Source organism: Aulostomus chinensis, chromosome 6, assembly GCF_037954235.1.
Source record: "Aulostomus chinensis isolate RoL2024-O1b breed Wild chromosome 6, RoL_Achi_v1.0, whole genome shotgun sequence".
NCBI classification, from domain to species: Eukaryota; Metazoa; Chordata; class Actinopteri; order Syngnathiformes; family Aulostomidae; genus Aulostomus; species Aulostomus chinensis.
In genome coordinates, this window is record NC_141325.1 from 2789856 (window position 1) to 2805611 (window position 15756).

Consider the following 15756-nt stretch of genomic DNA (forward strand, 5'->3'; position numbering starts at 1 on the left):
TGGCGCTAACTTGAGCCACCCAGCTGCTTTAAGAGGAGCTTCAGGTTGGAGGCCGGCAGTGGAGCCAGACAGATGAGGCCTTCCTGAGTTAGACGCTGCCGTGTGGGCCGTCGCTGGGGTTTAATCACATTAGGACTGCGTGGAGGGAGACCGGCTGCCAGGATTATACACTCCCTTCCATCAACACTTTATCCACTGTTTGACCAACGGTCAGAGGGCGGAACAACACACTGTAGGGTGGGTGTGTGCATGCAAGCATGAGCGCTTCATTGTGCGTGCAGCTATGGGGGGGGATCACTAACCTGCGCCCGAATTAGAGCCTCAAAACTTGGCTGGAAGTAGTCGATGCGGCTGTGGTAGAACTTGGGCATCTCATCCAGCAGCTGCTTGTTCTTGACCTCAAAGTCCTCCCTGACTGGCCGGAGCTCCTCTCTGGCCTGGGGTGGGACACAAAGAGAAAACAAAAATCAACTTTACATGACATCCAACCCCTTCACTATTATAATTCAGACTAGATTTGTTGAAGATTATGAGACAAACAAGTGAGGTTTAAGAAAGTCTCCACTCGAGGCATCATTAGTGTCCTTTTTGTTATTGTTCACAGAGATATTTGCCTAATTCCCACGGAGAAGCTCTGCAAAAAAAAGGCTGTAATCACGACCGCAGTGAGGAGGAGTGGGTAATGTGGGCAGACTTGGCTGTGAGTGGACTCCAGCACCACTGATCTGTGTGTGTGAATGTATTAGTGGGTAGTCTGCTGTAGGCATGGAGTTATGGAATGAATATGTGTGAGTGAGAGGGTGAGAATTTTTATCAAGGGGAAGGGGAGAGCTGCTATACTGAAGCTATAACATATTGTTTATCTGCTGCATTATCGGCTTCACCTCTGTTAGTTTTCTTTGCAAACGAGTGTTTTGTCAGGATCATTTCTTAAAGTGCAGTGGGATTCAAAGGGCAGGGATGTAGGGGCCTCTTCAAGTCTTTGTTCCCCTGACGGTGCTTTTCTCAATGTGTGTGGGTGGTTCGCCATGTGAGGATGTTAGAGGCAATAGCATAGGCAACACTGCAATGCTATCTGTGAATGTGTGCACTTCTGTAGTGGCCTCATGGTGTGTATATGTGTGTGTGTGCGTGTGTGTGTGTCTACAATTCTCAATTACGTGCCTGTAGATGTGCAGCAGTGCCTTTTTGAAAAGGCACTACTTGAGAGCCTCGTAGCTTGCGTGGGCGAAGGAGCGCACATGTACAGTATGCATGTGCTCAACTATTTTTGTTCATATCCAGTCAGCATTTGTGTCTTTTTCCACTTATTACGCTCTATTGACAATACGTGTAACATGTAAGAGCAGGTGAACTCCACTCCTCTGCAGGTACAGGGAGCGTTTGAGTGGACCAGTACCTGATGGAGTTTGACCATCACCGGTCCGGTTTTTTCTTTCTCCTCATACTTCTCCACTTTGGACTGCAAACGTTTGTAGTCCTGCAGCGCTTGTTCTCGACGTTTCACTGCCATATTGAGGCTGGGAAAGACGCCGCTGTACCTGAAACACAGCGGCACACAAACTGCCTTAGACACAAGACTGTCAACACGCATTTTATTGCACGAACCCCGCAAAATTGCAGATGCTCTCATCAAATTACTAAAAATAAATAAATCTAAAGTTAGAGACATTTTTAAGCAGCTCTATAAAATTTGCATTTCAGTCTTGCACACTATCTTAATAAAAGTCATTATGGATAAATAACATTCCTGCCCTCAACATCTTATTGTGGAGGTAAACCCCAGAGGACAGCTCTGCGTTAAACTTCCCCTCATCTATTATCTAATTACTGTAGTTCAAAAAGGCATGAAACAATTCATTTTGTGACAATTATCATATTCATAATGAAAATATAGTCTTGCAACAAGAATCCTCATCTTCAGCACTAAAAATAGGAAAACACTCATCTGTAACTTAGCAACAGGAGTCTGAGCTTCATCCTGGGACTTGTTGCACTGGGTTGGTGCATGGGAAGCAGGAGAGCTGCATACGGTAAATATGAATTGAAAATAAAATAGAACATAACTACAAGAATAAAATATCCTGCAAGTAATAACTGAAGTGATACAGTTTACTGTCTGTGCCAACTAATATTTCTTTGTTTTGATTGAAAAAAAAACCAACTGATGATAACAAGCTGCAAAATGAATCTAAATAAACTGTAACATGATCTACTACCATTTTTAAATCACAGGAAGGTGCAGTATTTGTTTTATTGAAATAGCAGTTTAAAATGGCTACTGGGGTGCTGCAGAGACGTCCTTCCCACACAGGACATGATACAGACTTATGCTACAAGAGCATTTTTTCTGTTAAAATCGTAATCGTGTCAGATGAGGTGATCAGAGTCATGAACTGCTGACTGAGAGACATGACGACTGCATGCTGCACCCAGTCATCATTTGCACTCTTTCACAATGTGAGTGATGTCACCAGACAGGAAGCACTCGTGACTGACTTCCGGGGAAAGAATGTAAACAAACATGGCAGCCAGCGTGGTTCTTATTGCCCCCTCAATAAAAAACAAAACAAAAACCTGCTGAGATCTTTCCAGCTGTAAAGAGTCGGCGTCCCACGTCAAAGAGCTTGACAGCTGACAGTGCAGTACACGAGCAGGGTGTTGGATATTTTGCAGATATGTCAGAACTGACTTAAATAATAAATCATACTTACTGAAGTAGATATTATTTGGATATTAGAAAAGTTAATATTATATTTACATTTGTACATACTGGAAAATACATGCAAACATTAGGAATGTGATATAGTATCAATTCCTTTTGAGAACATGGAGGAAAAAAAACACAAACCCTGCATTTACCTCATTGTTTCTCCATAAGAAACAACAGATAATAAAGGAAGCAGAGGAGACTGGAGCAACACTGGGCTGATAGGAATCTCAGCTGTTAGACTGATGTGATGGGACGGTGGTCTCGTGGGTCCCTGTGAAACAACCGACTGTCACGCCAGATACCAACTGACCAGACCACCAAACACCCCTCATCCTCCACATCAGTTCGCTTCCTGAAACTTCTTTGATACGGATCCCCACAAAAATAATACCATAAACATGTAAATGTTGTTTTTCCAATGATAATTAGATTCATGATATTAAAACAAATCTATGAGCAAAAATCATGACACAATATGAGACAAAATAAATGCAATTGGAGAGTTTTTGAAAAAAATAGCCCCGGCCTGGGTAATAATCATTGTGAGCAGACATCAGTACATTCATACCAAGGCAAACTAACGCATGGAGATAATTAATCGACATATTACTTGTTCCTCTCTTCCAATCAAAACACAGACGTGTGACAGTGTTAAAAAAAACAAAACAAAACAAAAAACAGGCCGCAAGATTAGTCATACAGGTGTCAGCTGCATGAGTCAGTAATAAAAACAACCGTAATGACTAGTGAGATATAGCTTTTTTGAATGACTCATTTAAAGCCTTTCATCAGCTGTGTAGGCCCACTACTACAATAGTGTATTATGTGTGCCTCTGCCCATAGTGTTATTAGCCACAAAATGTGTGGGCTTCATGATTTATGTTCCTCTCCATGCCAACCCCTGCCCTGCTCTGGGAGGCAGATGAGGGAACCACCAAGAACTTGTGAATTGATTGCGAAATCCTAGATTACAGCCGTGTCTGCTGGTGAATCTTACCACAGGGCACGAGGGGGAAGAAGAAAGTGACGTGAACTCGGGCTCAGACAAGCAGGGATTGTTTCCGACAGGAAGTTAAGCAAGGAGTGGTCTTGGAGTGTCTGAGTGACATCACGGAGCTCAGCTCAGCCCAGCCCAGCAACCCACGCTCTTCTGCTATTTATAAAATACCACTTTGGCCCAGTTAGTGGCAGGGGTGGATGCTGATCCTCAAGTCTACTATCTGCTCCAGTGTACACATACTTGAAGCGCCAAGGGATTATGTAACTGCCCTCTAGGCATGACTGCTCTCCAACGCGATTCTATTGGCTGATAATGACGCAGCAGCAAGCCAGCTTTCAAATGACACAAAGGATGATCGCATTCTCATGGGCGCACTTCACCTGACAGCAAAGTGCAGTTTCCTCATGCCACACCGGGACGGCCTGCTATGTGAGCTCGTAAGTAGGACAAGACAGCCTGCAAGTGCTGAGCTTCATGACGCTGAGACCAAAGAGCCACTACTCTCATGATTGTCAAGGAAGAGGAAGCACTAGACGTGAAGCCAGTTGTTCTAACTATCCCTGCGCACCCCGTGCTCGATGATAAGGATGATTTATTTGAGGCTGTGTGTGCAGAGGTTATTGTGACTCAGCTGTGTGAAATGACAACACATAGGAATATTGAAGTGGTTGAAGGTGCGATGGATTCTTTCTTTTGACAATTTGGTCAACGATTCACTTCCCTCGATGTCCTGGCTCGTCAGCCGGTTGGGTCCGCATGTGTGGTCAGTCCTGTCTGGACGAGGCCTTATGCTGGCCCAGGGTTGCACGTTACCACTGTCCATGTGACAGGTCAGGGTGTGGTGAACAGACTGGATAGAAATAGCATTTGGCTCAGAGAGTGTGTTTATGAGCAGCAGCCAATCCACAGACAGGCCGTTCTGACCCGTCAGCCAAGCCCAAGTCTGGTCTAGACACCCTCAGTCTCGGAGGCTGGCTGACAATCGCCATCACATAACTCCCTACTGCAAAAAAAAGCCGCAGTAAACCACTGAAAAAGATGGGAGAGGGAATTGTTTTTGAGACTGTCAGGTTACATCATGTGGCGGTTTTGTTAGATATGCTGTGCGTGCAAAATAACATCTACCTGTTGAGATGGTTTACAGAGTTGGCCACAGGAGATCGTGTGTGATGTTCGTAAGTAGAAGCTTTGTCTCAGCAGACGGATAGTTTGATCTGCTGCAACTTGCCTCGTGTTTTGTTGATCAAAACTCACAAATCACGCAGCCTGGATACGCAACAGCTGGTGCTGTGGAAAGAGAGCTTGATAGCTCCATAGCGAGGAGCCTGGCTGCTCAAGACTGGAAATGGAAGTCCAGCAGGGATCAAACTCAATCACCGCACGCTGTAAATCTGCATGAGCCACACAGTCGAGGCCAAAGAGACCCTAGAACCCGGAGTCTTCCCCATGACTCAGTTTGTTTACATGCACAGTTCAGTGGAGCTACGGCTAGAACTCAATTAGGCCATTTAATTGGACTTCTGTCATTGTCCCAGTATACAAGAATAGGGAGGGAACAATTCATTCACTAAAGTGTCCGCCTCCGGAACTCAAGACTTTCTTCCAGGTCACCTTTCTTCTTCTCATGCCAAAACAAGTTAACCAGCAGTGTGCCTTTCAGACCGTGGACTTCAATGTAGGACAACTGGAATATCAAAATGAATTACTCTTTCAACTGAGACGGCATTGTGTTTCTTTCTCTGTCAAGAAATACCATGTTTTTACTGTAGTTCAGCCGCCATGATGATACTCACCTTCCGCTTGCAGGTTAAACACCACAGATGCTATGAAATGTGCAGAACGCCAGGTGGATGAGTGGAGACTGAGGCATAAAATAAATGCAGGAGAACTCTTTCACACAACCTCATCATGTAAGTGGTTAGGTCCAACTTGGAGAAATGAAACCTAATATAATTTCCTATTCTAAACGTTTTAGTGGGACTCACACAATACGTCGACTTCATCTACCATCGTGTAAATGCCGTGGCTGAGAGGAGCAGCGGTTGCCCGTCCAGTCACTGCTCAACCTGGACCAAAGCTCTCAGAACAGGCTGGATTCAAGCGGAGCAGAAAGGGTGAGGTTAGGAGGCCTAGATAACACAGATGCCTCAATGCCCACGCACTCCCCTCCCCTAATATAAACACAGTGATGTCATTCAGAGACCCCGGTGAGTGGATGAAATTCACATCTGGGCAATGAGAGAGAAAAGAGAGAGAGACGATGGGGGGAGTGCATGGGGGCACAGCCTCTTTTTAGTTTGTTTATTGTACATTTTACCACACTAAGAATTAGGGATGCCAATGTTTTTAACTGCAGGCTAACACACATGCATAATCACACACACATTTTCACCGTCTTCCATTAATATTAACATTCTCCTTTTCTACGATGCTATTCAAAAATAACACAAGATCACTAATAGAGTCCAAGTAAACAATGAGAAAGATTCATTAGTGACGGACTAATGGAATCTTAATGGAAGCTTTAAAATATAGGAGCTTTTCGGGCTCACTTCGCTATAGAAGACACTTCAATCAAGTCAAAGTGTTTTTAAGGAGAGAAAAAGTTAATCAAGAGGTCACTTTGGCACATCTTCCAAAGTTGCTAAGTACATAATTCCTCTGCTCCATTTCAGAATCACATGAGTGCTCAACTTGATGGTCTGTGTGTTTGTGTGAGAGCGTACGCTGTCCTGAGACTGTTCTCCTCCTCAACCAATCCACAGCTCCCTGGGCCCAGGAAGCTGGGCCCTTTGCCATTTTCTGAGCCTGCCCACACGTCCGCCCGCCGCCCACCAGGAAGAGGAAATTAGAACCATTCCATCCTGTCATTGCTCCGCCACCAGAGCAAACGAGGAAGAAAGGGTGCGCACACAGTAACACACACACACACACACAGTAACACACACACACTGACCCGACCAAGTCAAGTCTGTTCACATTGATAATTTCTGAAAAGTGAACTGAAAGACTTATGGGGGATGACACAGAACTCGCAACTTAAACATATGCAGATGCTTTTACCCAGCACATGTTTTGTATCCTGGGAGGAGCCAGGAGGAGGAAGCAAAACCTTAACTAGCCCTCCGGAAGACGGGTGGGATAGTCCAACCACTCCCTTTAGTACCTCTGCTTAGTTTGTGTGTGTGTGTGTGTGTATTTGAAAAAAGAATGAGGCTAAAGGAATGGAATAGCACTCACTGCCTGCTCAAATGGGGGCGAGTATAAGGAATGAGAACCATATAAACTTTCTTCCAGACACACTTCCACCACAGCAGCACTGCTCACTCCCTCGTCCTTTTTTATTACAATCTGTATTAGTACAGTCACGGCCTTCCTGTGATCCCGCACAGCAGCTGCACTTCCCACCCGACTGGTCAAGAGCACAGCAGGTCAAATCACACTAATATTACAGAGAATCAAACCTAATCTGCTCCGATTGTCATACGGAGTCAACACAGAAAAACTAAAGGGGCTTTTACTTTCGGGCGAGGGCATCTATATAAGTCTTTGAGAAACTAATGCACACAAACATGAAACTTATCAGCAGAAACTATTAAACCCTGGTCTGGCTAACAGACATCTAAAACCAAACCCTAAGGACATTATCAAGTACATTATCAAAAGAATAAAGAACTCAACATTTGTACTTACTTTTTCAGAGGGTCGATAACGGTCTTCTGGATCTGGTTGACCTGTAATAAGAAGAATAAATGTTCGATAAACATTACACAGTAACATTACAACGTGTTAATCAAACTCAATTTGAGTTATATCAAGAGTGAAGTCATATAAAACTGATACATCGCTTGCTCATTAGCAGCAACGCAACGCCACAGCACAAACATCCACGGTATTCCAAACAGAGCAGAGAAAAGGGGAGAGGTGAGGAGAGGGGGGGCTCGCAAAGAAACTTTCGTGACGTTGACTCTTATTGTACACAAACCCCGAGGAGAAACCCCTGAATATTCATTGCACTGGAAATACAAAAGGATGCAACTGTCAGGGGACGGACATGAAAGCAAAGCCCAACTGATTTCAAATCCTGTGGAGGGTGGGCTGCTTTACAAGATGAAAGTTCTTTGCAAACAAACATTTTAACAATAACAGTTTATATTTTCCTACATTCTGCTTCTGGTTGCCTCAACCAACAGAAGGGGGGGGGGGGGTTAAGTGGAAGTAAACGAACATATCAACTCAAGGCCTCCAGCCCTGGCACCAAGTCTCATCGACAGAAGTTGGTACACAATTAATAAAGTTTCCAGCATCATTTACAATGCAGATTCATTATGACTGTTGCTACTACATCTCTGAGCATGACAGCAACCCTTACAAAGGCAAACGAGTCGAGTGAAGAGTGAACGCAGAGAGCGATGAATTCATATCAGCCACATGTGAAGTGACAGCTGCGTGTGAACAGTGAACATGTCCACTAATCATATGTTCACTCACTATTGGGAGGACAGTCAATCACACACAGTATCTAAAAACAAGGAGGCAAGATTGAAGCTGTGCTTTGCAAAAATGCCCGACCGTCGATGAGAACATACAGCTACACTGGCTGCTTCACAGGCACATTTTTCCAAGCACAAAATGGTTGATTGTGGTTTGAGGGAAGACAGAGAACCAATAACAAATAAATACATGGGAATCCACATTTTCTTTGTTTTACATATTCACACCACCACCACCACCACCACCACCCTCCCTCCCTCCCTGACTTGAGCGGCGCCGCTGCTTCTAAGGTGAGAGCATGCAGCGAGGAGGGAGAACAACAGCGGCAGATTTGCTTAAGCATGCTGGTGCCCTCTACCCTCTGCCCCTTCCCAGAGAGAGGAGGGGCAGAGCTATTCCTTGGAGGCCCAGCAGAGCCTCAGGCCGGCGCTCAAGCAGCAGTCTCCATCAGTGAGTCACGGGGCAGAGGCCATCCCGGCACACAGGCCTCCCAAAAATACCCACAGATCGCAGAGGAAATCAATATCCCTCCAAACGGAGCATCCTCTGCTGCGCTGCCGCCATCTACACTGGGGCTCAGCTTCGGCAGCAGTGTGCCGGCGGGGCTGTGCGCCCTCCTCAGCCCCAGAAATAAACACACAGACCTGGGCCACTGCTGCCTTCATTATCCCTGCACGTTTTATCTGCTGGCTCTCTCACTTGCGGGCCCTGCGGCAGAACATCTCGTCTCAACGCGAAGAAGAGCAAAGGGTGGATGCTTTTGTGTCTGTTTTGCTGGAGCAATAGGGTTTACTGTTGGTGCCGTCAGAATCAACAGTCAGCTCGAACGGAGAAGCTGGAGCAGTGTTGTAGGGATCCGTGCTGGATTTCTGAGCACCGAGCAAACCTGAGGTGTTATTCCACATAGCAGACTGACCAAGAAGTGCTCATAATCACTATTTTGCCTTCAGCTTATTTCTAGCCACTTTACAAAAGGAGCTGCCGAGCTCAGGCCAAACCTGGAAGTGAACATCGTGTTAAGGCAAGGATTTTTATTTAGCAAGACTGAGAGAAGTGGAGAGAAAATTCAAGTGTGACCCAGCTGTCAAAATCCACTCTGGATGAAAGTGTGTTAAAAAAGCACAACAACGTCAATACAGTGGGTGACTGTTGTCCTCCACTACTGAGAAACTGTACTGGGATCAAAGTGCCGGGCTGAATCACTGTCAAACACATCACGGTCACAGAGCCCAACTGGAGAACTACAATCTGGAGGGTTAGGAAACGGATTCACAACTCTTTGCTTTAAAGATAAGTTGCACATGTCACTCCTCGAGATGTGAAAACACAAAAAAACATTAAAATGTAAAATGTATGAGAGGAATGTAGAGATAAACACTGTACTTGACACCTGGACAAAAGAAGTGTGTGTGTGTGTGTGTGTGTGGGGTGAATTATGTGGATAGACGAGAAGAGAAAACAAACAGCAAAACTCGTATTCTATAAAATGTAAAAGAATGTAAAAGTTACTCTGTCCTTGGGAAAAAAAAAAGCCAGTCAAACTGGCAAGAGTGCTCTCCTGGGCACTTGACCAAGCCAAGTCCTGGAACATACGCACCCCGGGTCACATACCCACACGCTCCAGCCAACCCACATTCTACTTTGTCTAGTCACTCAAAACAGCTCCTGTAAAATTTGATGAGCTGTGAGCAAAGCCAGTCTGAAACACTGGTATGTTCCAGCTGAGGAGGAAAGCAAAGAAACTACATTGAATGACAGTTTAAACTCCTCCCAAGACATTTAGTATGCAATAACATTACTTTTCAGCAAGTAGCTTCTCTATTAAAGTGGAAAGAAGATCTCCTCTGCTCACCGTGGCGCATTATTATGGAGAACTTAAAATTCTTTCTCTGAGAGTTTTGGTTGCTACAGCGACAGCGACATATCTTGAACATGATTTGATGGGTACTTTTCATGTAATTGCACAAAAATAGATATTATAACTTTTTAAACCACTATAAATGAATTAGCATGCTACTCCTGAGAAGCTACGCTGGAATTTTTACCATGGACAGAATAAAAACCCCAATCACCCATCTTTTATTTTTATTTCTTTAAGAAAAGGTGTATGTTTTTTCCACCTTATTGAAACAAAGGTATGGAAAAAGTTGGTATGTGAACCAATTCTAGGCGTAAAAGGTTAGGGGAATATTTCAGGCAAGAAATGTGAAAAACCCAAAACACATAAGAGTGAGGCAATGAGTCAAAAAAACACAGATGGAGGAAAGTCAATCGGTCTAAGCCAGGGGTGGACAACCATGTGCCATGGAGGGCCGTGTGTATGCAGGTTTTCCTTCCAACCAAACACTTTAACAGGTGATTCCACTGATTAACACACCTTCAGCCACAGAAGAGTGTTAATCAGTGGAATCACCTGTTAAAGTGTTTGGTTGGAAGGAAAACCTGCATACACACGGCCCTCCATGGCACATGGTTGTCCACCCCTGGTCTAAGCCCTGGTGTGATCTCCTGTATTTGTTTCCTCTTCAGTGTGTGATGCCCTGAGCATGTACACACGTGGTGCCACTATGATTCACATTATAGCTACCAGTGGCGATGATACTAATCAGACACCAAACGGCACCAGGAAAATAATCTGCTGAAGCCTGACAGCGACGGAACAGATATCTACAAATACAGCTGTGAGAAAGCTGAGCTGCGTGGAGAGAGTCAAGTAGCGGCTGGCATCCATGTCTGTCCAGGGTGACTTATTTAATAAAGTGTATGTGGTGCAGAATTGTATTTAATCTACTGCTTACGATTTCACACTCCTAATCAACAGGGGGCAGTAGCATATTACAGAGAAAGCAGAAGTGTCCACCCAGTTAACGAGATAAGGTCATGCTAACCTTCCCAAAAGGAGAGAACAAAATGCCATCCCAGAATCCTTTGTGGCAGCAACTTTGAAAGTCATGCACTGGCTCCACTGTTCAGCAGGGATCCCAGCTCTCACACCCCATCGAAAGCTCTGGCTGTTGTTTTTTGTTGTTGTTGTTTTTTGAATTGACACAAGTAAACAGATGTTCTGCTCCTGTTTTTATGTCGGGGACTGGAAAAGAAATGAAACCAAACCAGAAAGTAACTTGTTTTTCACTTATCAGGCTATAAAAATATCTCAAAAGCTAAAAGTAAGAGTTTAGAATGAAGCTTTCAGTTCGGTGTTTATGTCCAACAATATTAGCTGCAGGGACGTAACTCAACACATGGACACATTTATAAAGACTTCAGAAAGCCTCTCTAATCAAACGAAGAACAAACCGATCAGGCACACAGTAAATAAATCAGCGGTAAAGGAGGACGGCTGCTTCACTCCAGCATGTTAGCTGATTTAAATCATCAATGAAGCCTTGTGTTGAAATGCATGTGGTGACTGGAGACACTCCGCTGCAGGTATTTAATCCAAATATGAACCACATATCCATTCATCTCCTCGCCTGCTAACATGCTTCTATGTTTTAACCGTCAACATCTGTGAAAGTTACGCTGCTGCTGTTAAATGATTGAACAGAGGCAACCACTGCAGCCGGAAGGTGTTGAAACTTTCAAATTCTGATATGATGTTACCGTGGATTTGGAGGCCAATACACAGCTCGCATAAATCTGAGTGGAGTCAGTATCTGCACCTGCAATTACTGATCTAATATCCCAGCTCTAATTCCCTCAGTGTTGCATAACTTGTTTCCTAAATTCATTCTTCGGTGACCTTTCAGGGTAACGTGCAGTGAACTGATAATACTTACACACACACACACACACACACACACACACGCATATATATAGATATATCTATCCATCTAGATCTATATTCAAAGATATACATATATAAAGAGAGAGCGAGCGAGAGAAAGAGAGTGAGAGAGAAATGGAATATAAGCTGTGAAGAGTCACGTCTATGAATTTGGTGGTGGGGCATCTTTTGGTGAGAGAAGGCCTCTTTATTGTACGAGTTATTTTAGACACCAGTGAGTCACAAATGCATCAATTTTCACAGCTGATAACCAGTAGCTTGGGCTTTAAGAGGATGATGCCACAGATGCTTCTTAAACACAGCAGAAGGAATAGACATACGGATAGCTTTTAGTTCACAGGTTGAAAAATATTGACAAATATGAAAACGTGCATTTTCAACATAAACTCATCTAGTTTCCTACTTTTGTACGTCTGAGGAAAGACATATCAACAGATACTGATCTAATACAAATGACAAGAGTGGCAAAGCAGTGAAAGACAAAAGAGATCTGAAGACGAGTCAGACCTTCTCCTGGTTGAAGGAGTCCATCCTTCTCATGGCTGTATCCAAAGCCGTCATGGACTCCAGGAAGGCCTGGTCCTGCTCACACAGCGGGTTACTCAGCAGGTCCGCCGAGATCTTCACTGCCGCTTTGGACATCGCTGAGAGGAGAATAGAGCCGTTAATATTTTTCAAGTAATAAAGAGAAACAGAAGATTCATTGCACTGTTCTAAAAACACAGGGAAAATATGATGATTTTAGCGTTCTGAATATTTCATCTCTGCGTCTTCAAACATGAGCTTTTGGGAAAAAACTTAAGAGCAAAGGTAGAACAGCACTGTGTTGCCCCCATTGTAAAAATCTGAGGGGGTGGTGGCTGCCGTGTTGAATATTCACCACAGCACCAAGAATCTTTGCAATGTTTCTACCCTGACAGCACCAATTACTGTTAATCTGCACTCGTGCCACTTTGTTTAGACACAGAGCGCACACCAGATTATGGCTTCACTGTCAAAATAAATGAGCTTCACTGAGGAGACGTGAGCTGACAGGAGAGGCTGTGGTGAAAATGGGCTTCATCAAGATCTGGAGCAGTCGGTCTCTTTTCACACTCCTGTGGAATTCTCTGTGGACCAGTTTTAAACCAATCAATTACCGAGGTGCAACATTCCTCTCCAGCTGACAAGTAACACGTCGCTGGACCGTGTTGTGACCTTGTCTGATCAGACTATGAACGAGATGTTGATGATGGAGATGATGGAAAAACACTCACGGCTGGAGATTCTTTTATTTGTATTGGCTGTCTGCTCAGGGACGCCACTTTAATGTCTAAGGCTATGTACGATATGTAGCGTTTGACTATAGATGTCAGCTATCTTGTTGTGTAAATCGGTGCTTTACAGAATTTTTACATTATTAAAACACTGTCTTACGAACTTCCACACAGGCCGTCTGAAGGCACATGGACCAGAAAACAGCAACCTGCTTTGCAAAGTAGGCCGCTACTGCCACAGACCAGTGCCCACAACACCCCTAACCTCCTACGACCTCTGCAGGAATCGTGTAAAACAGTGTGACGAGTCTACGGATGACGACCACACCAGAACGGTTCCTCTGTTAAACTAAACAGATTTTTGGCGGCAGAACACGAATGATTAAGAATCGCAATAACAGCAGCAACTTTAGTTTGTTGCATGCTTATTTGAATTTTTGGACAAAAAGTAACTAATGCAGGGAGAAAAATCAAATATGAGTACATACTTTTCATTTATTTAGAATATAATCTGATACGTAATGAGAAATAGGCCCATTGGGGATTTTAGAGAACAAAATTATTCAGTGAATTTGGAGAAAATGTACTACATTGGGATCATATAGTTATGAGAACATGAGACCTGGGTTGTGTCGAACAGTCCAGCACCTCAGAACAAAACAAGATTATTACCTTTTTAAAAAAAATAATTTTGTTGTTCAGTTTTGTTGCCGTCTTTTACACAGCCTAGTTGAAATTACCAAACAGGAAAACCCTGGAGAGATGTTATGGCTACAGATTCCCACATATCAACACCCTTGACTTGAAAAATGATGGCGGGTATAGAGAGCTGTTTATTAACTGGTGAGCTGACATGCAGAGTAAGTCCAGTTCTTTGTTCGGTAGCACTTGTTTGGTGGAGATGGGACCTGTACAACAGATGGAATCCATTAACGATAATGAGGGCCTGACAGCTATGACACTTTGATGATGCAGACATCCATAATGTCGAGGATAAAGGGGAGGAAATGAAGAAGCCTCTCAATCCTCCATCCGTGCCCGCTCCTCCACCCCCACAACTGTCTACTAACCACAGGCCATGTCTGCCGCTAGTTCCCAAATAACTCCCAAATTCACAAATAATCAAATAAAAATGTAGCTGACAAATATGTGAATAAATGAAAGCAGTGACAGTATACAAATTGAGCCACAACTAAACAATACACTCATAAATCCGATCCAAACACTATGTAACCTAGAAAAACCCCCAAAAAGATTAAGGAGGAGGCCCACAACTCTCTCGCCTCATTTGTTGAGTCGTTCAGAGATCTGACGCACCACCAAGCAAACCGAGACAACCAAATATCTTTCTAGCCCTGAAAAACCTGCCAAGCAACATCAAGTGGGTGAACAAGTAGAGATCAATGGCACACCAGGCAGTAACACACAACTTGGCGGCAGAACACACCTAAATCAGCCTCAGTGCTTTTCTTCATGTCCTTGTGAAGCTTTTTCGTCTGATCCTCCAGCCTGTGGGACAAGAAGAAGAAAGATCATCAGCCACCTTCTGGTCTAGTGGTACAGTGAAACATCAATCACTGACAACAATGCTGGAAATGTGTAGAATCTGTATAGTAAACAATGGCATTAGTCAAAAAAAAAAAAAGAGTAAAGGAAATATGGTGGAAAAATGACAAGAGTACAAACATTTCCTCACTTTTATCATATGAGAATGTAATCAACACATGCAATTCCAAGACGTGTTGATTCGGGCAAAGACAACACCCAAAAAAGAAAGATAATTTGTACATAGAAAACGTGGTTCAAGAAGGAATTACACATTTCATTGACTCCACATAAAATGTTATTATAACATCCGTTAGCTAATTAACAAAACAGGGAATCATTCTTGTTACCGTCAACTACATTTCCACTCAAAAGCATTAATGTCTTCCATCATTCCACTGCACATATTCCATTGATGGGTGTTAAAAATGGCAATTACCAGACTATGGAGGCTGAAAACACATGCCATTCATTATATCAATTAAGGCAAACGAGGGGTTTAGAATCTCCCCCGAGACCGCTGTCGTATCACTCCTCCTGGTTTGATGAAAAAGGAAACATGGTGGTTCATTTCCAGCTTTGCTTAGACAGATTATACAGTTGAGGAATTACATTTACCAGGAGGATAGGGTTTCTGTGGGGGCACACTGGACCCCGGATGCTAAGACTTAGGAACAAACAGACAAAAGGCAACCCCGGTGTCTCCAAACTGAATTAAAAAAATACAAAGTTTTGACAGTTTTTTTTTGTTTATTGTTCAGCCGGGGAACAAAGCAAACAGGTACAGGAACCAAGAGTCGCAGTTTAGAAGTATAATTTTAGGTGCAATGCATCTAAAGATAATTTTTTTTTATATAATAAGTTACCCACACAGCTCAATATAATCTTCCAAACACATTTATTTCTTCATTTTGTTACCCCCAAACAGTTTAGTGAACTCAAAGAAAGCAGGGTCTAAGGG

The 15756-nt window shown here is 43.6% G+C and overlaps 1 protein-coding gene and 1 long non-coding RNA gene across 2 annotated transcripts in view; one reads left to right on the forward strand and one right to left on the reverse strand.

The window, feature by feature from the left end:
* Positions 1–15756, reverse strand: part of bin3 (bridging integrator 3) — a 31484-nt gene that overhangs the window by 4062 nt on the left and 11666 nt on the right. The window contains exons 4-8 of the mRNA XM_086205829.1: positions 14698–14759; positions 12502–12638; positions 7407–7447; positions 1400–1541; positions 303–437 (exon numbers count right to left, since the gene is read on the reverse strand). Of these exons, the coding sequence (XP_086061955.1) occupies positions 303–437; positions 1400–1541; positions 7407–7447; positions 12502–12638; positions 14698–14759 (517 nt within the window). The remainder of the gene's footprint in view (positions 1–302; positions 438–1399; positions 1542–7406; positions 7448–12501; positions 12639–14697; positions 14760–15756) is intronic.
* On the forward strand, positions 4110–6677 carry LOC147259707 (uncharacterized). The gene is made up of 3 exons (XR_015116386.1): positions 4110–4150; positions 5689–5827; positions 6479–6677. It is a non-coding gene; the product is annotated as an uncharacterized LOC147259707 (long non-coding RNA).